Consider the following 23,219-nt stretch of genomic DNA (forward strand, 5'->3'; position numbering starts at 1 on the left):
TTTTTTATATATAAATATCTTTATTTTTACTTGATTTCGCTTGTTTCAACTAATACATAAATATTATTATTAGACATTTCTACTCAAAAAAATTATCACGAAAAGGCGGAATTATCCATTGTAAAATTGACATAAATTATATTCCAACACTTGTAAATCTATTACCACAAAAGGAAATTCTGATAGAGCCGAATATAAGAGGTACTCCAAGATCATGAATAAAGTGACAAGTCCTACAATCCCATGAAAGCAATGGCTTTATCCATCCAGCTGAATTTTTAAAATTAGCAAAAGTAGGAACAATGTCATTTTCCTTCATCAATTCTAGAATAAAAAATATAGAGGTTTTTTCTATAAATTTATTCTAGTAAATCATTATAAATAACACAAGAAATAGAAAAAAGTAGAGAATGTGGCTAGATTAATAAGTTGTGGACCTAGAAGAATCAAGAACCACGAAACAACATTGAGGACCATCTTTTTCTAGCTGTTTCAACCATTAACGTAATCAACACGTATGTCGATGGATATTTAAAACTTGGATTTTAACTCATGTAATGTGATAGTGAAAACAAAATATTTACATCATCAATGTATGCTAACTTGTTATAGTACGTTAAGTGATTATATTCATTTATTGTGAACATTTACTTAAAATCATTTTTAGATGATATGATAATCATTACTCCATTTGATATTTGATTTCAAAATTCTTCATGTTAGGCTGGTCAAAATATTTTCTAGTAAATTCTTAAAAGTGAAAAAAAAAAACGATTTTCCTAGTTAAAGCAGGGAAAACAAGTTCGGTAAGTGGTCTTTCAAGATCATTGTCTCCTCCCTCCCCCTATCCCACCCCCGCCACCCAAAAACTCCCACTCTCCACCCCATTGTTTTCGTAAATTACATAAAAAAATGCTATTGAAATTACACACACACACATGTACCAAACACTAAGAAATAAAAACAAAATCTCACTTATTTTTTGGAAAATATTTTTTTAAAATGTTTTTTTTTTAGAAAAAACATTTCCCTCCATACCAAACATAACCAAAGTGTAATCAGTTGATTATCGACTTGCCCAAGAACAAATTAATATTTTCATCCTATACAACAGCTATAACGCAGTCCTAAAGGATAATTATGAATAGATGTCTTTACAGCACACATGAAAAAGAATTTTGTAGATAGGTCGTCATATTTTATAGGATATGAAATTTATTTATCTGATTGATTTAGTTGTTTAATTTATAAAATATTTTAAGAACTTTGTCTAGTACTTATTATTGTACCAAAAGAATGAATATAGGTTGTGTTTTGGTAAATAAATATTTTTTTCTTCAAATAATCATATTGTATTTTTTTTTTATAAAGCGAAATAAAGAGGATTCTCTCTGAAATAATCCAAGAATAATTTACTTAAAACTAATACACTTAAGAATAATAGATTAAAGTTAAAAATAGAACCAAATCCTTTTTTTATATGAACAACACGAAATAATTTATGTGATCGAAACAACTTCGTGATAAAGTCAAAAGTTAGAAACCAAATTAAAACCGAAAACGACTTGCTATGCTAGATTGGACCTGAGACCCATTTTGTATACTGATCCGGCCCACCATATCTTAACCCTAACTTCCACGTGTCATCATTATCGACGTATATCCAAAACCAACAAATTGATGGGCCGCATTAGCATTAAAATATTTGATAGAATAAAACATATTTGGCTTATTACATACCAAATTTATCTTTTTTGGTATCATACCAAATTTGATCTCTACATTAATATGGTATTTTGTTGACGAAATTATGTTCACTGCTAACTTATGTGAAAAGTCATGTATTGTGTTGTAATTTGTATAGAAATGATGCAGGCATGTGAATATTGGGATATTCTAAGTAACATAAGATCTATATCAAGTCTTATCATAGAAATATGAAGCATCAAATAAGGGCGATAATTAGAAAATTAAATTAAATATATAGAGTTATAAGTGAAAACAGATATGCTGGTTGTCAAGTTTATTCAACTAAACAACATAAAATTTCATCCTTTAGGGATATTATTAAAAGTCATTAAGGGAAACATTATCCATATTGGGAGAGAAGCAAACAAGTGTATAGACTTTTTGGCAAATGAAGGTTACAAACATGAAGAAAATTTAATTGCTTAGAAAAACGGGGTCAAGAAAATGGAATTTTTGCTCCTGACAATTTAAGTAGTTTAGCTTATCAAAGATTTTAGTAACTTTTATTTTTTTTCACTGTACCAAAAAAAAAAAAATTGTGTGTAAAATTGGTTGTTCTAAAGTAAAGACGCGTACAATATTGGAAATTGTTTGATTTTATCAGGTATCACATTCTTAGTCCATTTATATCTTTATTGTTAACGAATCGTTTTGAATTACCTTACATTCGTCATTAACATAAGTTCGAAGCACGAATAAGTTTATTCCATGTGCACAAACTCTTCGAGAAAACAATTTATATTTATTCTACAACTTTTGATCATAATTTACAATTATTCTCGATCTGGAGACCTTTCAATATTCTCGATCTGGAGACCTTTCAATATTCTCGATCTGGAGACCTTTCAATGGCAAAAATAAGATTTTTTTTTCGTGATAACGAAAGTAATATTAGATAAATATTTAACATAAAGCAAATTTGCTCAATTTGTATGTCGTAAAAGGGAGAAGTGGTTTGTAGGTCACTTACAAAATATTTTTAATCGATAAGAAATCTGAAAAAAATTATTTTCTTCTATTCAAATTGTCTCATTTCTCCCAAATTGATCCTTTTTAACTTTAGTAAAAATGTATTTAAAGTTGATAAGTATATAGTAATATTCTATGTCACTAACAAGTAAGTAGTACTACTATAGGAATATTAAACATAATGTTCATCCTCTAATAATTCTTCTGCACATAATAGAAATTCCATAATTTGTCTTTTGCGGATTTCTCAAGGAAGCAGCAACAAAAGAAAACCCAGTGCCTCCCTCCTCTTCTCTTCTCTGTCGATCGCCGGCCAAGCATCAGTGAAGCAGTTTTTTTCTCTCTCTAGGGTTTGTTGAATGGCGAGCGAAGATGTGGCGGTAGGGAAGAGAAGTAGTGAGAGTGTTGCAGTTAATACAATAGTTAATCTTGCTGAAGAAGCTAAAATGGCGAGTGAAGGTGTTAAAGCTCCTTCTCATGCTGCTCTTTTCACTATTGCCAAATCTCTTGCTGCTGGTGGAATTGCTGGTGGAGTGTCAGTTCTCCTTTTTTTTCTCCTTATACTAATACTGCATACTCCTTTATTATTACTCCGAATCTACGGTAATGAAATTTTAATTTGTTGTTAACTACTAATTTCAATTCTCTGTTTATACTTTATGCTCGCTTGTTAACTGTTTTTTTCTACTGCATAATAATTTATATGTGGTTACGGATTCAATAGAAATTAATGAAAATTTCATTTGCTGTTACTTAGGCTTGATTTAATTGGTACGAATAGTTAAAAGGAATACTAGTACTAATCTCAAATGGTTGTTTCTAGTTTATCCTTCGTTTTTTCCTTATACTATTTTATACTGCATAGTCCTTTTTTTGATGCTATGATTATGAATTCATTGCTGTTATTAGCCCTGTTTTTGTTTGCTGTTGAGATACGAATTCGATAACAATTAATGATAAATTCATTTTCCGTTACTTAGGTTTGATTTTAGTTGTTACGAATAGTTCAGAAGAAAAATAGTACTACTAATTTCAATTTGCTGTTTCTACGAACACTTCTTTTTCTTCAATTGTTCTGAAGCTGATATACAGTAATGAAAATTTATTTGCTGTTACCTAGGCTTGATCTTAATTCTTACGAATAACTAAAAAAGGTAATTTGCCTTCGCTGTTTCCAGAGTATACTGATATGATTCTGAAGCCCGTAGACAGTAGTGAAAAAATTATTTTGATGTTACGTTACTTGATCTCAATTATTACGAATAATTCCAAAAGAAAAAGTAATTTCCGTTTTATATTCCTAGTTCATACTCGTTTATTATCAGTTGTTTGTTTTTTTCCCCCTTTTCTTTGTGGTTCTGATATGGTTCCGAAGGGGATAGACGGCAGCGCAAATTTCATTTGTTGTTACCCTATGCTTGACTTAATCAATTTTAAAAAATAATTCCTTTTCATTTTTTCGTCTGATATGGTTGCAAGGTGATAGACAATAATGAGAACTTTCATTTGCTGTTTAGGCTAGATCATTTTGGGAGTTAGAAAATAAGTTTGACAGTTGTGTGTTTAGCGCATAATTGTAAATGATGATATTGAGCTTTTTACATGTGACGAGATCATGAGAGCTTTTTTGGATCTTTTGTGAAATTAAATATGGTTTGGTGTAGTGAAGAATTTTGAGAATGCTAAACTTTCATGGGATAGTGGTCTAGGGTGACATAAAGAGATTATTGTGTAGTTACATTAACAAAAGAAGAAATTTTTATGGGTGAAATGAAGCAATTAAACCACTTTTTCTCGTAAAGGTTGGATTCTGGCATTATAGTGCAAACAGTTAAAACATGGATGACTCAAGGATTCTTGCGTTCTGGAGTACAACTAAGAGAACATACTTTAGAAAAAGACGAGAAGGAGAAACAAAAGAGACAAGAGGTGTTGGGAAGAACAATCAATATGGCTTGTCTAGATAGCTGGATAAGTATATGAAATATCAAAAGTATTAACTTCAATTAAAAATGTATTTAGAAGTAAAACAGTGTTTTTGCTTTTAGCAAAGATGCGATGCATCTTAGTTTGAGTTATTGAAGCAAATAAATGTTAATTATCCAAAGGGTAACTAGAGGTTACCGCACATTCATAGTACATAACTAACACTTTCTCTAGCAAAACTCAGTATGAAACATGTTGATCTGATAACTAACATTTGTTTGTCAAGTACATGGCATGTCTAGAGAGCATTAGTGACGGTTAGATAAGCGCCTGTCCGATCCCAGTATGGCGTGGTATCGCCATAGAAGCTAAGAAGCAAGCACACACTAATAGTTAGGACCACATGTTTATACCCTACGTAGATAATCATTGTCGACTATCTGGCAGGCTAAGAAAGAATCAAGTAATGAGATGTCCTTTACTATTATCTAGTAGATTCTCTTGAAGGAACCTCCCGCATAGATGGAGGAATGGGGACAGGAGAAAAGGGAAGAGAAAGAAACTATCATCTCAGGAAATAGGGAGAACTGCATTAAACAGACCCAGTTAGAGTCTCGTTTAGATATTGGATTCAGGGAAGAAATGAAATGAAAAAAAGGGCTGTGTGGTATGAGGTTTTGCATGTCTTCATATGCTTTTATGCTTTCATGGACAATGATGTGATAAGGGTTTTTCTATCTTCTCCTCTTTTTTTGCCTGAAGGAGAAGAGTAGAAGAAAAGTGGGATCTCACACTTGTTGCATTTCTGACTACCTCATAACATCCTGAGATCTACTTAAAACTAACACCCAGAGGAGCTTCTTTCACACTGTATCATTTCCTTCAAAAGGACATGTTGCATGGCGTAGTATCATTGCTTATGTAATTATTTCTTGATTTTGAGGATAATGACATAGTTATCACAGCAGGTTAAATGCATTTCTTGCCCTTTTTTCCCTATTTCAGAATTTTCAAGTTAAATAGTATTCTTGTGTTACAGATCACGCACTGCAGTTGCTCCATTGGAAAGGCTAAAAATTCTGCTCCAGGTAAATAGTCCAAGTGATTCTTTTAAGCTTTATGATGTGAGATGTTTTTTATGTATATCCTTGCAGATTTTCTTATGAAATGAAGTGAGTGGAGGTCTACATGAAAAATTGTCTGCAAAGATGCATCTTTTACCATGTTAAGGCGGTGTTTGAGAACCCTCGATCGGTGCTTAAAGCTAAATGTACCAATTAGATATCAGCTGCACTTGAAGTGTTTAACAAATTTGGCGGATAACCTACCTATCAGTTAAACTAAAAGTGGTGATGTCAATTACTATTTATATGACAAGGGATGCCATTAGATATCGAACACAAATTTTCAGTTAACTATAATTTTGTCTTAAGGAGTCAGAGCATTTAACTTTATTTGTTTACTTATACTTGTATTGTAATAGCATATTAGTATTTATCTAAGGTCAGTGTAGTCATATGCATAACTTATAATTTATGTAGATGCAGTAACCTATAAATAGTTCTAAACACACAACGCAGGTTATGAGGATGTTACATGGACCTTTGTTCGTTGAAGTGCAGGTACAGAATGCTCACAGTATAAAATACAATGGTACAGTTCAGGGGTTGAAATACATATGGAGAAATGAGGGTCTGCGGGGTTTGTTCAAAGGAAATGGTACTAATTGTGCCCGCATTGTTCCAAACTCTGCCGTCAAGTTCTTCAGCTATGAGGAGGCATCGAGGTAAGCCACAATACTTTCTCTCAGAATGGTAAATGTCACTCCCTATACCACTTAACACATTTGAAGAAAATTCTCTTTTGAATTGCCATTATACTTCTCCAATCTGGTTTGTTGATTCTTAGTAATTTTTTAAAAGCTTAATTGTAACTTGTTGAATTCTGAGATGCTCGACGATTCTATTATTTGGACTAGCAGGACATTTTTTGCTTTCTGTGGTCTCTAAATTTGTTCTTAACATTATTGTTAATCAATGTGGTGACCGGGATTGATTCAGGAAATTGGGATGGGCCTCAACAAAATGAAAAGTCGAATAACTAGGAAGAGTAATGGTTTCTGCACAGATGTCTAACTAATTGAAGAGGACTTCCAGTGACTTGGTGAAAAGCATTGGTCAATTAGAAGTTATTCATTCTGAACTTTCATGTTGGAAAAAAAAGGTCAATTTATTACTAGTATGCTTCAATAATCAACCATCTCCTTGGAGACATGATTAAAAAAATTGATTTGGAGGATTGTGGTGGGGAAATCTTCCTTCTTTGATGTGGGGAAAACTAGACGAAGATGTCAAGAATTTTGTCGAATATATCCTCTGACCAGTTATGGATCTGTCTTAGTACAATTCTTCCAATTTTGAATCTTCCTCAATGGATGGATAATTATAACAGAATACAAATCATCATTGGTTTTCCTTCCTTCCACTTCTTTGATATTCAGCTATAGCAAGTACATTGTAAGAAGAGACTTTTTAACTTATCAATAAAAAGTGGAAGTAGAGACTTCTGATTCATGCTAAACTTATAAAAGGATACCATTACCAACCAAAAGGAGAAAACGTTAAGGGCCTGTTTGGATGGAGATATCTGGATCCGAAGTGCCTCTAGAATTGACAGATTTTTTTTCTGATTATTTCTGGATTGATCAATACTTATGTTTGTGATTATCTGACAGTTATCATGTTTGAGAATGAAAATGATTGTGAAGGGGATTTTTCAGTTAGTACAAGAGTTTAATGTGATACCCTGGCTGAGAGAATTTGTGTTGAATACAAATTCAGATAAGTTAAAAAGATATAAATTCTTTTATACCAGCTTATGTCTACTGTGACTTTTATGGCTTATGAACTCTAATCTGATCTGTTTATTATTTAAAAATGTTACAGGGGAATCTTATGGTTTTACCGACAGCAAACTGGAAATGGTAAATTAACTGATTATCCAATTATTTTTCCTCATTCTATCTCCATTTCTCTGCTCGCCATCTACTATTATGACTTGAGATATATCATTGTTTGACGCAAGCTTTATGCTGCAAGATCTTTGTTGAGAAATATACTTCTTCCATGTCTGCCAAGAAATTTGTCTCATCCATTTTCTGTGTTGAAAAAGTACAAAATTTGCGATATTTTATGTTATGGATCTACCTAGTTTTAGAGATTTACGAGTCTATGCTTGTTCATAGACTTATTTTGCGATGTTAACTGTATTTCTCTTACCTCCTTGCAGAGGATGCTGAACTTACTCCTCTTCTACGCCTTGGTGCTGGAGCATGTGCAGGCATCATTGCCATGTCAGCAACTTATCCAATGGACTTGGTACGAGGTCGGATTACTGTTCAGGTAATGCATCTGTGAATTTATCCATTTTACACAAACACATTGTGTATGGAAATGGCTATCACTTTTTCTCAGGATTTTTTGTTAATTTGTAATGCTTCTGCTTCTTTTTGCAGACAGATAAATCTCCTAGCCAGTACAGAGGGATATTTCATGCTCTGAGAACAGTTTTTGCTGAAGAAGGCCCGCGTGCTCTGTACAAAGGATGGCTCCCTTCTGTGATAGGCGTGGTAAGTGATGGTTTTGATTGACTTGGTTAACATCACATTCAGAAGCACGTGATTTCTGTTTGGACCTAAAATTTTACTCCTCTTGATCATTTTATTTCTTGTGTGGAATCACACTTCTTTTTTTAAAAAAAAATCTGGTTACTCATCGATTACTCTCTATGAAATTTAGGTCATTAAAATGCTCTCTCATCGTCGTTCCCTTAACCAAACAAGATACCCCCTTTCTATGGATGGGGACATAGGGTACCAATAGACTTTTTCTCAGTGATTTTGGTTATAGGACCATTGCATTCTCGTCATGTTTTAGTAATAATTATGTTGGTTGTGTAGAATAGTGCTAGATGTGGGATGTCCTTTGTTTTCAAACTTTCATCAAATCTCTTATTTGGAAAACCATCTGACTCTATGTGTATTCCACCTTTTCTAATCATGGTTAACTGTCAGTATGGTTTACTTGATTTTCAGATTCAAACATCAAGCAGCATTAGCTTCTACGCTAGTTGCTTCCCTTTTTTTTTTTAAATACAGTGTAGACGAATTGGACGTTGCTTCCTATTGTTCTTATTCTCCAACTTATTAAGCCTTGGTGTGCTGAAATTTGAAAGTTGATTTTACTTACTTTCCATGCCATTGCCAAATTAAGCAGTTTATGTTTACTTCCACCCCTCCATTTGCCTAAGATTCTGTTATCAAAGTGAAATCGTTTATGGCTAGAAAGAGAAAAATAATTGAGTGAAAAGATAATTCTCATCTACTTGTCTGAAGAAAAATGATAAGGTAAATCTTTTAACCAAATGACGCCATTGCTGATGCAAGTTCAACATGCAGATTCCTTATGTAGGTTTAAACTTTGCTGTATATGAATCCTTAAAAGATTGGTTGGTCAAAACTCGACCATTAGGACTAGCTCAAGACACTGAATTGAGTGTTATAACAAAGCTCGGCTGTGGTGCTGTTGCTGGAACCATTGGGCAAACGGTTGCTTACCCTCTTGATGTCATCCGTCGAAGAATGCAGATGGGCGGCTGGAAAAATGCAGGTTCAGTTGTTATTGGTGATGGGAAGAGCAAGGCACCTGTAGAGTATAGTGGCATGATTGATGCATTTAGGAAAACAGTTCGTCACGAGGGAGTTGGAGCTTTATATAAGGGTTTGGTCCCAAATTCAGTCAAGGTTAGTGTAACCCGCGTTCTTTAGAAATGATATTCTCCCCCTGTTCCCCATGTCCAGGTATAAATGAAGTGCTAAAGCAACCATTTGTTTTCTACTTATGGTTTTCCAATAAGGCTAAATAGTGCTAAGCCTCAGGAAATATTGTTTTCTGTCGCATTTATTAATAGAGTGATCTGGTTTGGAATTTATATGACATTATTCTTCTATTTTCAGGTGGTCCCGTCTATAGCAATTGCATTTGTGTCATATGAGGTGGTAAAAGACATTCTTGGTGTGGAAATGAGGATATCTGATTGAATTGTTCGAGGAAGTTCAGGTTATTTTCTGAACCTAGATGTTAATTTACTCGGAGAAGCAAGGAAGGTGTTTATGGGAAAGTGTTATCTCATCAACTTGGAAAGGGAGAGATCCTGAGCACCCTTATATATTTTACCCATACCCACCCGTTGTCTTTGCGTCCTCCTTTAGGTTTACATTATATCGGATAAATTAGCAATAAGAGTGGTCCAGAAGTAGCAGTAGGTGCACTTCATATTATAGGAATCAAAATACTCATTTGGCCAGTATTTTTACACAACAGCTTATATTGAATAGAGATCTGGGTCGTTGATTTCACGGTTTGCTCTGGTGATGATCCATTTTTTTGTTCGGTACATTTGATCAGCACTGTTTATTTCTGCCATATTTTGTGGTGTATCGGTGCAGGCATGGGCGCTAGCTCATGCTAAACTAAATATTTTGTGCCTGCAAATAATGCATTAGGATTATTACATTTTGCAGTTTTCTAGACGATGTGAAAATTCATTGTGATTTGCTTGTGTTAAGATAGAACTTTCTCAACAAGCAATTGATATTTCACGATCAAGGGTGTAATACTCTTTGTAGTAGCGGTCCTTATATGCTACATCTCGTGCATTGGAGCCATGGTTATGGACCCGAATCGGTTAGTATGAACCATTTTCTTTTGCAAGTGAAATTCCCTGGTATATTATCTAATTACATGAAACCTATGGTAGATCGAATGCACCTGTGATTGGTCTTTATAACTTTCAACTATATGTAATGATCGAGCTTAGCGGAATAGATTGCACGTCAAATTCCTTGAATATTAATCCTTTAAATAGACTGGTCTATAATTTGTGCCGTTTCGCAATCGAACTTATACCTAGCGGGGCATAATTTCTGTAAGGCAAAGGCATAACTTATGGGATATTATGATGCGAAAATATGAAATTATGCCCCGGTTATTCATTATGAGGGGCATGTGCATGTAATACTCACAATATTGCAGTTCAACTAATTGATGATATATCCAATGAATGAAGTCTCGAAAAGATTTCTATATATTCCAAAGACAACCTTATAAATGTGCATGCAATACTCACAATATTGCAGTTCAACCAATTGATATATCCAACGAATGTAGTCTAGAAAAGATTTCTATATCCCCAAAACAACCTTATAAATGTGCATGTAATACTCACAATATTACGGTTCCACTAATTGATATATCCAATGAATGAAGTTCCAGTACTGAAAAAATGGTAGCATTACTTGCCTATACAGCCTAAAAAGGGTATTCAAAGAAACTAAGACGCTTACAGACGACGGCATCCAAAAGAACAAGCCCCAATAATAAATATCCACTAACCTTCTGGAAAAAAAACGACCAATCACTCCAAAAACAGAAAGAACAAAACTAAGGAAAGCATAACAAAAATGATGTACCATATTGCAAAGTAATTTCAAGCAGTTACTTGCCTTCTTCCCCTAGTCTTTGAGATCATATCTATAAGATCATCATAGCGACTCTGGTGGTAATCGATCCAGATACACAACTGCCTTATCGCCTCTCGTTTTTCCTCACTCAAGTCTAAGATTCCCTTATCTTTGTCATTCATCTTCCTTTCATACTCTCCCATCTTTTCATCCTTCTCCGCCATCATTTTCTGCAATGTAACTATCTTCTCTTCAAGTTGGTGAACGGTTTCGGTCAAACTACTCCTCTGATTCAACTCCATTTTTTCTGTTTTTTCTAATTCTTCAACCTTCTCTTTTAAAACCAATGCACATTCTTTCTCATCTTTTAGTTGTTGCACTAGACTGTCGATTTCCTTCTTGAGCTGCTTCTTTTCTTCACCTACTACTTTGATCGAATTCAAAGCAACCTTAAGCTCATTCAATATTTCGTAAATACGGGACTCCAAGTGACCAGTGTCTTCCTCATACTTCATACTGAACGTGTCTATTTGAGTCAAAGTATAATTTACTTTGTCTGAAATGTCTGCTACTATTTTCGCTTGAGTTTGCTTGTAAACAGCGATAAGTCCTGATAATGTTGCAATCCTCTCTTCCAGAAACTTTTGATGTTGCAGTAACTTCTCTTCTTTCTTCAAGTGGTCCTCTTCTTTCTCAGTCAGCAACTGCTCAGTCACCCGAAGCTTCTGATTGGTTAACCGTAGCTTAACTTCAGTGTTCCGGACATTCTCCACCAGTGTGCTGGTTTCCTCTCCTTTCATTTCCAGATCCCTCTTCAGATCTTCAATTTTGCCATCCAGTTCCTCTATTTTCTGATCTTTACTTTCAAGATTCTTCTGGTACTCTTCTGTTATCTCTTCAACCTTCATTTCTGCAAGTTTGAGGCTTTCCTTGTACTCCTGCAGCTTATCATCAAGCTTTCCAAATGCTTCCTCGTGTTCTTTCAGCGTCATTTCCCGATCCACAATCTTTTGTGATAATTCAGTGTGCTGATTCTCTGCTTGTGCCAAAGTCTGAGTGGACTCTTGTTTACCATTTTCAATTAGCAATTCCAGCTGGCTTTTCTCTGTCTGCATTACTTCTATCTGCTGCCTTAATTCATTAACTTCAACAGTCTGAGTAGAAGCTTCATTTTGCATATCCTCTAGCTTCTTTTGCAAGGTAACATGCTCGTCAACTTTCTCGACTAATGAATTCTCCAATTCAGATATTTTCCGGAGGAAACTTTCCCTTTCCTCCTTCAGCAGATTGATCTCATTGTTTGTACCATTAATGTTTTCTTCCAATGTACTCTTCTGTTCACAAAGAGACTTCACTTCAGCCTGGAGATCATTGACCTGAACCACTAGACCGTCCTTCTCTTCCACCAACTTCCCCAACGCTTCCTCCTGCTCTTTCAGCTTTATTTCCTGATCCACAATCTTTTGTGATAATTCGGTGTTCTGATTCTCTGCTTGTGCCAAAGTCTGAGTGGACTCTTGTTTACCATTTTCAATTAGCAATTCCAGCTGGCTTTTCTCTGTCTGCATTACTTCTTTCTGCTGCCTTAATTCATTAACTTCAACAGTCTGAGTAGAAGCTTCATTTTGCATATCCTCTAGCTTCTTTTGCAAGGTAACATGCTCGTCAACTTTCTCGACTAATGAATTCTCCAATTCAGATATTTTCCGGAGGAAACTTTCCCTTTCCTCCTTCAGCAGATTGATCTCATTGTTTGTACCATTAATGTTTTCTTCCAATGTACTCTTCTGTTCACAAAGAGACTTCACTTCAGCCTGGAGATCATTGACCTGAACCACTAGACCGTCCTTCTCTTCCACCAACTTCCCCAACGCTTCCTCCTGCTCTTTCAGCTTTATTTCCTGATCCACAATCTTTTGTGATAATTCGGTGTTCTGATTCTCTGCTTGTGCCAAACTTTCTGTGGATTCTTGTTTACCTCTTTCAGTTACCAACTCCAGCTGGCTTTTCTCAGTCTGCAGCAATTCTGTCTGCTGCCTCAACTTGTCAACTTCTTCTGTCAAGGCAACAATCTGAGTAGAAGTTTCATTTTGCACTTCCTCTAGCTTCTTTTGCAAGGTTCCATGCTCGTCAACTTTCTCCGCTAATGCATTCTCCAGTTCAGATATTTTGCTTAGGAGACTTTCCTTTTCCTCCCTGAGCTCTACCACTAGGCCTTCCTTCTCTTCCAACATTCTCTGGCCATCTGATGTTTTACTTGTTAATTCCTCCTTCAAATATTCCAACTGAGTGAGGTATTCTGATGTTTCTCCAGTTTTCGCCTCAAGTTGAGACTCTATTTCGGACTTCTGAACTTGCAAATTCTCCAAATGCTCTTGCAGATTGCTCACCTGCAAAGTTAATGCAGCAATCTGAGCAGATGATTCAGTTTCTCCATCTTCAGATTTCTTCTTTAAAACGGCTAGTTCACTTTCTCTCTCAGTTAATGCTCTCTCAATTTCAGAAATTTTATCATCTTTGCTTGCCAGCTGCTCTTCCAACTCTTGTTTCAGATTCTGAAGTGATTTCAGCTCCACTTCTAGGTCTTTCACTTGTGAAAGAGAACTTTCTTTCTCTTCCAGAATTTTCAGTGAATCTGCAGATTTGTTTGCTATCTCCTCCTTGAGACTCTCTATCTCACTTGAGAATCCCGAAATTTCTTGTGCTTTCTTCTGCAGTTCTGCTTCCAATTCAAGTTTCTGGCTGCAAAGAGACTCCAATTCTTCGTCCTTCTTATTCGCCTCGTTTCTTTGTTGCTCCAATTGCTCCTCCAGCTTGCCTTTCAGTTCATTTAAGGATTCAATTTCAAGTTGTATATTGTTTATGTTTGTTGAGAATTCCTCCTCCTTTTCCTCAAGTTTCTTTACCAATGCAGAGAGCTCATCTTCCTTCTGTTTCTCGATTTCCAATCTCTGAGACTGCAGTGAATCAATGTCCATTTCCATACCTCTTAAACGAGTCGATGCTTCATTTTTGTGAGCATCGTGCATCTTCTTGAGATTAGAAATCTCCTTTTCTTTCTCATCTAGCATCGCCTTTACCTGTCCGATCTCCTCTGAGAGCTGTAAAACTTTTGATGATAGTGAAGAATTGTCTTTCTCTGTGGCCTTTTGCATTTGACTTAGCTGAGCTATTTCTTTTTCAGCAGAATCTAGTTGTTCCTTCACTGAGGGAAGTTCGATTTTTAGGGCTTCCAATTCTAGCTGTAGGGTTTCTCTTTCTCTAGTTATCTCGTCAACCTTCTGCATTAATTCAGCTTCTAATTTTGCAGATTTCTCCAAACTCTCTTTGACATCCACCATCTCGCCCAGAAGCTTCGCATTTTCCTCTTTCAACCTTTCAGCTTCACTAGTTAAACTAGTGATTGTTGTTTCTGCTTCTTGTAATTTGCTCAAAGCCTTCTGGTGCTCAAATTGCAAGGCCTGATGTTTGAAAAAACAATTCAAAGTTTTAGGAAACCAAAATTGGTTGGGATTTATAATCAAATTTATATAGGAATAGGGTTTTCTTGTTTGTTTTGAGTTAAAGTAGGTTTCGTACTACTAGAAATAGGAGTGCTGCTAACTATTTTTTCATATAGTGGAAATTGTAGAGAGCATTCAAACATTCAAAGATTTATTGAGTTCATGAATAAAATATTTTACTTCACCTGATCCTTTTCTTCTTTCGCAGCCATCAACTGAGCCTTCAACTCAATTATTTCTAGGTTTGCGCTTGCCAATTCTTCCTTGATGCCATCTGTTGCATCTGTGAATTCCAGTTTACCATTTTTCTTCCCCTTTTTCTTTGTACTGAAATCTGAATCGGAGTCTGAGCTGGAGGAAGAACTATCTTTGTCGTGTTTTCCATGTACGTTTTCCCTCAGTTTTCCAGTGAGATGATCATAACGAGCATACAGTGATTGGTAATGATTGTGAAAATCTTGAACTAGCTCCACCAGAGGTTCTTTTTCATCTCTGCCACCTTCTCCTTTAATATGAGCGAAGATCTTCTGAATTTTGCCTTCAATTTCTGCAACACGTAAGGAACAAGTATTAACTTTGCATGAAGATTATTCCACTCGGGCCCAAAGAATTTCTAGACGATTTATAGCCTATGGAAGAAAAAGTAAACATGCAAAAAGCATTCACTGAACACATATGCAACTTGCACCCAAGAAGTTCTATGACTTTGAGCTTAAAATTTTGCAAAATTTTATGCGCATGTTCTCGACATTTTTTTGCGCGGATTGCCCTTCTTTTGGGGTGGTCTTTAAATTTTGCCCCTCATATTTGTGGTCTTTAAATTATGCCCCTCATATTGCTGGTCTTTAATTTTTTCCCTTCGCATTGCAACTCTAAGCGTTCACGCAGAAATCATGAGGTTCTGAGTTCGAACCCCCGCTCAAGCATAAATTAAAAAAAAAAATTGCAAGGCAAGGTTTGAGTCGCGTGTATGCCGGACCCGGCATACTCTTATTAAGGAATTACCAAATTTATGCTGGACCCGGCATACTTATGCCTTATGGGCAGACTTGGCATAAGTATGCCGGGTCCGGCATAACTTTGATAATTCTTTCACAAGTTTATGCTGGTGGGGGCATACTTTTAATGGGCAAACTTTTATGCCGGACCTGGCATAAACTTGTGAAGGAATTACCAAAGTTATGCCGGACCCGACATACTTATGCCAAGTCTGCCCATAAGGCATAAGTATGCCGGGTCCGGCATAACTTTGGTAATTCCTTCACAAGTGTATGCCGGTGGGAGCATAGCGAAATTTAAACTCTGCCTTGCGATTTTTTTTTAAAATTTTGACTGTGTGGGGGTTCGAACTTGAAATCCATGGGTTTAACCGAAGGGCAAAATTTAAAGATTTAAAATATGAGGGGCAAAATTTAAAGACCACCCCAAAAGAAGGGCAATTCTGCGAATTGCCCTGTTTTCGAGCTTCCATTATGTAGATAAGTTAACCACTTAAAATATGTCACCTTCTTTATTATACACATAAGCCTCAGTAAGGCGTAAAACCTCACCCCTGTTCCAACTAATTCCAATTTTGTATAATTAAAGGAATAGATATATTCTATGTGATTACGTAATGGGCGTTTGAGAACATACACAACAATTTTTCTAAAATTTAAGGCGAAAGTGGAATAGCAACACTTTATCATATGTTTAGATGCTCAATTGAAATAGAGCATAATTTGAGTGTTTAAATGAAATTTTACTAGCAATTTTGAAGGGGTGTGCTGACTAAGAGTATGGAAGTTGTATTCAGTAGCTCTTTAAGCCAGAGAAGTATATACCTGCTTTGTTTTCTTTCAGCTCCTCATCTTTTTCTGGATCAACGTGACTTCCAAAAAAGGACTGAACTTTTTCCCTGAGACGATGCTTTTTCGTCATCTCTTCAAGTGTTTATTCACTAGTCAGTTTTTTCTCTCTTTCCAACAATAGAGGGCTGTGCCCATGTCCAATAGTGTAAGTTCCAGCACTGAAAAAGAAAAGTGGCATTTCAATATTTGAGAGAGTAATTTTACATCAACCAAACAAGTTAAATGACACAAATTAGATAGAAATGGGAGAAAAGTATATCAGGATGGTACCAATGGGGAAAAAATGGCAAAGAAGATGGTAATTACTCTATGAAACGAGTTTAGTCTAAATGAATTTCTCTTTACAAAAAGATTCCTCAATATGGACTAGCAATTACGGTAAACAACATGCAGAAAAGAGAAAAATGCAATCAAACACAAAAAAGATAAAGGAAAACGAATATACTTGCCTCTTTTGCAAGATTTCAAAAATTAAAAATATTCAGTCCTATCAAACTGGAAGTTGAAGGAATAAAATAAAAGATCATCATTCATATGTTCACCTCATTTGTCAGCATCGGTCTAGTTATTTTAAGGCATGTCACGTGTACAATTCCTGTTCACTCAATATTTTTCCATCATGTCTTGCTTTCCTCCTCCTACCTAATTCTTATTTGCTTTTTTTTTTTTTTTTCCTTCCTGTATTAAATGCCTAATGCATTAATTTGATGTCTTGGAATGCATACAGTTCAACTTTTGATCAGCCTCTTCACTAACCAAGAGCAATAACTAGGAATTATAGCTCAATAATTACACATCATCTCATAATATATGGATGAGAATTGTGATCATCAGCTCAATATCCTTGTGTTAGCCATTAGCCAAAAGGCCTTTTCCTTCATCATAAATGGCAGTCTTTCAAAAGAAGAATGTACTGATTGGGACAGTATGAGCTGTTGGAATTTTTAAGATACTGTTTGCCAACAGCTAAAAATAATACTCCCTCCGTTTCAATTTGTTTGTCTTAGTTTGAACAGACACGGAATTTAAGAAAGTTAAAAAGAATTTAGAATCTTGTGATCTTAAATTAAAGATATGTATAATGTGCCAATATAGTCGTCAATCTTGTAGTGTTAAATATGTCATGTGGGATATTAAAATTAAAGAGTTGTCAAACTAGGAAAAAGACATTCTTTCTGAAACAAATAAAAGGAAAAGTAAAACAAACAATTTTTTTTTATATTTTTTTTGGAGTATATAGCAATACTCTTCGGAAAGTGGAGAACACACTCACTCAAGTCTTCAACTACATTCTCATCTGGAAAAGAAAGAAAACTGCACTCTCATGTGATAAGTCGATAACTAAGTAGTTACACCAATAAATAGTTTCCGATGACATACTAGTATTACTAGAGGAGTCAGACAATTCTTTTCTCTGATTGCGTTCTTTTAAAAAATATAAAACATTTTGCTATAAAATTTATGATTCATTAGTATCTTCATATTAATTTTAAATATGTAAGTATTATTTCAAATAAGACATAGTGCATAAATTCACACTGAAAATTGAATGTGTTGACCAATGAGCTCCAAATTTGGTATCTTTTTAAAATGGACAGAATCAGGATTGTTTGGTTGTTGGAATAAGGGATTATAATCTCAGGATAAATTGTGGGATTAGTTTATTTATGTTATAGTACAGTTTTTGATTTCAGGATTAGTAATCTCAGAATTATTTATACCACAATTTGGGTATTACTTCTATACCAAACTCTATGTGGGATGACCGATCTAGAATTACTAATTCCGGGATTTTGACACCTTGCCCTTCCCCAAAGCCTTTCTCCTAAATTTTAAATATACAAGATTAAAATTAAAAATGAAAATTTATCCGGTTTAAATCAATGCATGTTTTATATTATATTTCGTATCTCTCATTTTACCCTAATGAACCAACATTGATAAAAGTATATTTACTAAATAATCTCGTTAATTATTTATCCTGTATTATAATTCTGTTACTATAATTCTGGAATAACTTGATCCCCAATCAGACGACCCCTAATTGGACTATAGACTGATCTGGACTAAAACAAAACATTAGGGAAATTTATACCCACAAATATGAATAATGTAATAAAAGATTATCCAGCTTTTCTAGAATCCTTTACTATATCGCATGCGTTTCTAAAATTATTTTGCAATTATCTATTTTCAGATTCTGTCCAACGAAAGAAATTGGAATGCCTAAGGCTGAAAATGGAAAAAAAAAAAATTAAGTCCTGCTGGCAAACATGTGTTATCTGGCGATAGGCCCTATATAAATTGGCCCACAGAAAGGAAATAGCCTATCATCAACTAACCAAACTTTTGGTCAATCATTCTAGGTAATAAATGGAGGGAAACGGCATTTAAATGTGAAATCGACATTTGATTCTTCAATTTCTTAAAATAAAATTTACATAAAAAGATGAAAATGTACTCTAAGTCATATATATATATTTATTTTAAAATATATAAAAAAAATTAGTACGAAATTATTTTATTCCTCATATAATATTATGACCATATAAAATAGGACAGATAAAGTTTGGCATTGACAGATCCAATTTTTTGTTTGGGCAATGACAGAATATTATTTTGGCTGTTTGTGAAAGGGATCCAGGTAAAACAAAGGTCAGACAACTTTGAAAAATAAAAAAAATGCCAGCTAGATATATAATGACAGACGTGACATGTTCTTCTTTACGTTCCAATTGTTTTTCTTTTTTGTATTCCCCAATAGCCAGCTAATTGTCACTATTAACTAATACTCTCACAATTTACGTGGTATAATTCGGATATTGAGAGCTAAACTTTTTTATTTGATTATAAATTCACTTTAAATTTTAAAATATAATTTACATATTTAAAAACTATATAAAAAGTACTCCTTTCGTCCCGTAATAAGTGTCATTTCAGCCAAAAAAATTTATCCCACTCATCTTAGAAAATTAAGACATAAATTGATTAATTTTTTTCAATTCTATCCTTAGACAATAAAGTAATATCTAAATGATGATTAGAAAAGCTACATAGTAACTTAGTATTGTTGGCTTTCCAATGTCAAAAGGCTTACTTTTTGTGCATGCTCTAATCAAAAGATAAAGTAATTAATTTTTATTATATAGGGGTAATTTAGTAAACTTTATATTGTATTATTGATTTTTTAATATGAATATTTTTGATTAAGATGACACTTATTATAGGACGGAGAGAGTATTATAGATCACCATAATTAACAATTTACATACTAAAAGGCCATACAAATAAATCACCATGAGAAAATTTTTTGTTAACAACAAACAACATTCCAAAAAAACAACATTTTTTAATCCAAAAAATAAAAAAAGAGTAAAGCAAGCGAGGTGATTCCTCTGTTCACTTCTCCACTGAATACAAAAAATCAGAACCTTATTGATTCCAAAACCAAAATTTCTGAACTAATTTGGAACTGGCTGTGATATTTAATATCTACATCTAATCTAATTAATCTGAATTAAGTTCATATGAATGAACAAACAAATCATAATTTGTGATCTGCAGATTCATAATTATCATATAAATCAACAAAACTTCGAGAAAAACTTCATTACAAAATTAACAGAAGAGAGAGAAAAAAACTCATAAAAATACAATTCAAGCAAAATCATCAAAACTGAAGGTTTAGATCAACAAATTCATCGAGTAAAAGCTTAATCAACAATCAACAATCAACTATCAAATCATCAATCATTTAATCGAAATAATTAAACAAAGAGCAGAGCAAAACAGCAAGTATCAAACAGAAGTGTATAAACTCATCAAATTAATCCGAAGAATATTAAAACAATCACTTATCTATATGAATAGCAATCAAGTTGCTAAAACATCAAAAAAATAACCAGAAACGAATATCAGTATCAAAATTTGAAGCTCTACGAATCAAAATTAAGTAGATTAACGATCAAAACCCTAGCAAAATCACAAATTTAACTAAATTAATGATTAAAAACAGTAGCAAAACCACAAAATTAAGAATAATCTCAAAAGTTCAAGTCTAGAAAATTCGAGGACTTACCTGAAACTATAGCTTGGAGCAAAACTGGAAGAAAAATAATTTAGAGAGAGAGAATGATGCAATCAAAGAGCAATTTTTTTCAAATTTGAGGAATGATAGAGAGAGAGAGAAAAGAGAGAGGAGGGGCTTTATAGTAAGGATAAAAATGAAATATGAAAAATGAGACTAGAAAAGAAGGTCGCTTTTGGAATAAAAGAAAAGTTGAGGGGGAAAAGTGGATTTTTCTGTTGTATGGAGCCCTTATAAGGCTAAAAGCGACTGGTACAGCTAGGAGCGTCAATTGTATGGTTCGGCTAGTTATTTTATAAAATATAATTTTTTTAGTTATTTTATTTTGTACAATTAAAATTAGACTTTTTGAAGTTGTCTCATCATGTCGATTTTTTTTCGATAGCGGTGTCATTTGGTTATTTTACGGTATTTTTCTTATTAAAATGTCACGTAATAGTCACCTTCTATAGGACTTTGGGCAAATACTCTCCAAAAATAAGGAGGGCTTTATAGTACAGACTGTAATGATAAAAATGAAATGTGGAAAATGAGACTGAGAAAGGAGGTCGCTTTTGAAATAGAAAAAAAAAATAGGAGAAGTGGATTTGTCTGTTATATGGAGCCTAGGCTAAAAGCGACTGGTGCAGCTAAGGGTGTTAATGTTATTTTACAAAAAAAATTGTCATACCATTTTTTCGATTATTTTATTTTGTATAATCAAAATTAGGCCTTTTGTAACCGTCTCATCATGTCGGTCTTTTGTGCATATCGGTAGTATTCGGTTAATTTTTGGTATTTTTCTTATTAAAATATCATGTAAGAGTCACAAGTAGAAACTAGAACATATTCAACAGAAACTAGAACATATTCAATAGGACTTTGGCAAATACTCTATGAAAACGAGGGGCTTTATAGTAAAGACTGTAATGATAAAAATGAAATATGGAAAATAAGACTGAGAAAGCAGGTCACTTTTGAAATAGAAAAAAAAAATGAGGGGAAAAAGTAGATTTGTATGTTATATGGAGCCTTTATAAGGCTAAAAGCGATAGGTACAAAATTTCTAACTTCAAAATTTTCTTGACGGAAAAGAAGATGGAATCTTTGGAGTTTTATTGAATCTAAATTGCCTTCTGCTTTTTGTTATATTACAAGAACACCATTATTTTTGTTTTTTTATAGATTGGTTTTATATCATTTAAATTATTTTGAGTAGTAGTCTTGTGGTTCGGCTAAAACAGATAATTGTATGTGGAATTATTCAACAATCATATTCTGATACTAGGTGTCACAATGCATAGTTACAGTGCTTTTATGTACTTGGTATATGTATTTGTCTTGATTTTATTATACATATTTAAGTTAGTAAATTTTCAGCACGTGAGTTGCACGTGTATATCAAGTCATGTAGTATATAATTTCTTACATAAAATTTTATCGAAATATTTTTCTCTTTATGGAACTCGCCCATATTAGTAAAATTGAAAATTTCAAAGTTGAGAAATAGATATTCCAATTTTTTGAAAAATGAGTCAAGAGTCATTTTAAAAATATTAAAAGTCAAATGCATGTGCAACACACGTACAGAGAATAAAGTTTAATAAATTATCATATTTAGGTCTAAGCTATAGATGTTGATAGTGTAAAATTCGCCAAGAAATTTCGGTCGCTCGGCAACCAACGTAAGAGTAGTCAATTTATGATGGATTCTCACAATACATATATGGATTGAACGACGTGATCAATGATGATTCAGATAGCCGTTACAACTTGTTTCGAGTTGGTGCATAGCTGTTGTGTGTTTTTGTATAGTGATAGTGTCAACCGACAACCAACATAAAATCAGACAATTTATAATGATTTTTCATGATACATATTGAATTGAATGACATAATCAATGATGACTCATATAGCCATTACAACTTGCTTTGAGTTCGAGTCATGTAGTATATAATTTCTTACATAAAATTTCATCAAAATAATTTTCTCTTTATGGAACTCGCCCAAATTAGTAAAACTGAAAATTCAAAGTTGAGACTATATATACTAATTTTGAGAAAATGAGTCAAAAGTCTTTAAAGAAAATAATATTAAAATCGAAATTCATGTGCAGCGCACGTGTAGAGAATCTAATTTAATCAATTAGTATCATATTTAGGTCTGAGTTATATATGTTGACAACGTCATTAGCAAATTTCAGCCGCTCAGCAACCAATATAAGATTAGTCAATTTATGATGGATTCTCATAATATACATATACATGTTTTGACGGTTTCCTGATGTATATACAACAACCAATTAGAATCTAATATATGGTTTTTTTTTTTTTTTGGGGGGGGGGGGGGGGGGGGGGTTGTAAAAAACAAAACTTTGAGTTCACTTGCTTTACACTTGTGAGTGTTTTTGGTTTTCGATGATAAAGCATCATAAATGATTTTAATGTGAATGAATATCATTTGTTGGATGATGATTCCTCTTCATTTTTTAGGAGAAAGATTGTTTTTTTTTTTTCAGTATAAATCAAAACTTTGAGTTCTCTTGCTTTAAACTTGCGAGTGTTTTTGGTTTTCGATGATGAAGCATCAAAAATGATTTTAATGTGAATCTATGTCATTTGTTCGATGATGATTCG

At 33.8% G+C, this 23,219-nt stretch overlaps 2 protein-coding genes across 3 annotated transcripts; one reads left to right on the forward strand and one right to left on the reverse strand.

The window, feature by feature from the left end:
• Positions 1-2,873: 2,873 nt before the first annotated feature.
• LOC132634815 (mitochondrial adenine nucleotide transporter ADNT1-like) lies at positions 2,874-10,217 on the forward strand. 2 transcript variants are annotated; one of them, XM_060350904.1, is made up of 8 exons: positions 2,874-3,253; positions 5,684-5,732; positions 6,225-6,430; positions 7,590-7,627; positions 7,933-8,045; positions 8,159-8,272; positions 9,101-9,445; positions 9,659-10,217. In XM_060350904.1, exons 1-8 carry the CDS (start codon positions 3,078-3,080, stop codon positions 9,740-9,742), a joined length of 1,125 nt encoding a protein of 374 aa, XP_060206887.1. In that variant the 5' UTR covers positions 2,874-3,077; the 3' UTR covers positions 9,743-10,217. The 2 variants fall into 2 exon arrangements, with proteins under 2 accessions (XP_060206887.1, XP_060206888.1); XM_060350905.1 differs by having other exon boundaries at positions 2,876-3,253; positions 6,267-6,430.
• A 702-nt stretch (positions 10,218-10,919) lies between these two features.
• LOC132634814 (COP1-interactive protein 1-like) lies at positions 10,920-20,755 on the reverse strand. Its single transcript, XM_060350903.1, has 4 exons — positions 20,596-20,755; positions 16,491-16,675; positions 14,853-15,214; positions 10,920-14,625 (listed from the first exon to the last, which is right to left on the reverse strand). Exons 2-4 carry the CDS (start codon positions 16,585-16,587, stop codon positions 11,191-11,193), a joined length of 3,894 nt encoding a protein of 1,297 aa, XP_060206886.1. The 5' UTR covers positions 16,588-16,675; positions 20,596-20,755; the 3' UTR covers positions 10,920-11,190.
• Between the last annotated feature and the right edge of the window lie 2,464 nt (positions 20,756-23,219).

Source organism: Lycium barbarum, chromosome 4 (assembly GCF_019175385.1).
Source record: "Lycium barbarum isolate Lr01 chromosome 4, ASM1917538v2, whole genome shotgun sequence".
NCBI lineage: Eukaryota > Viridiplantae > Streptophyta > Magnoliopsida > Solanales > Solanaceae > Lycium > Lycium barbarum.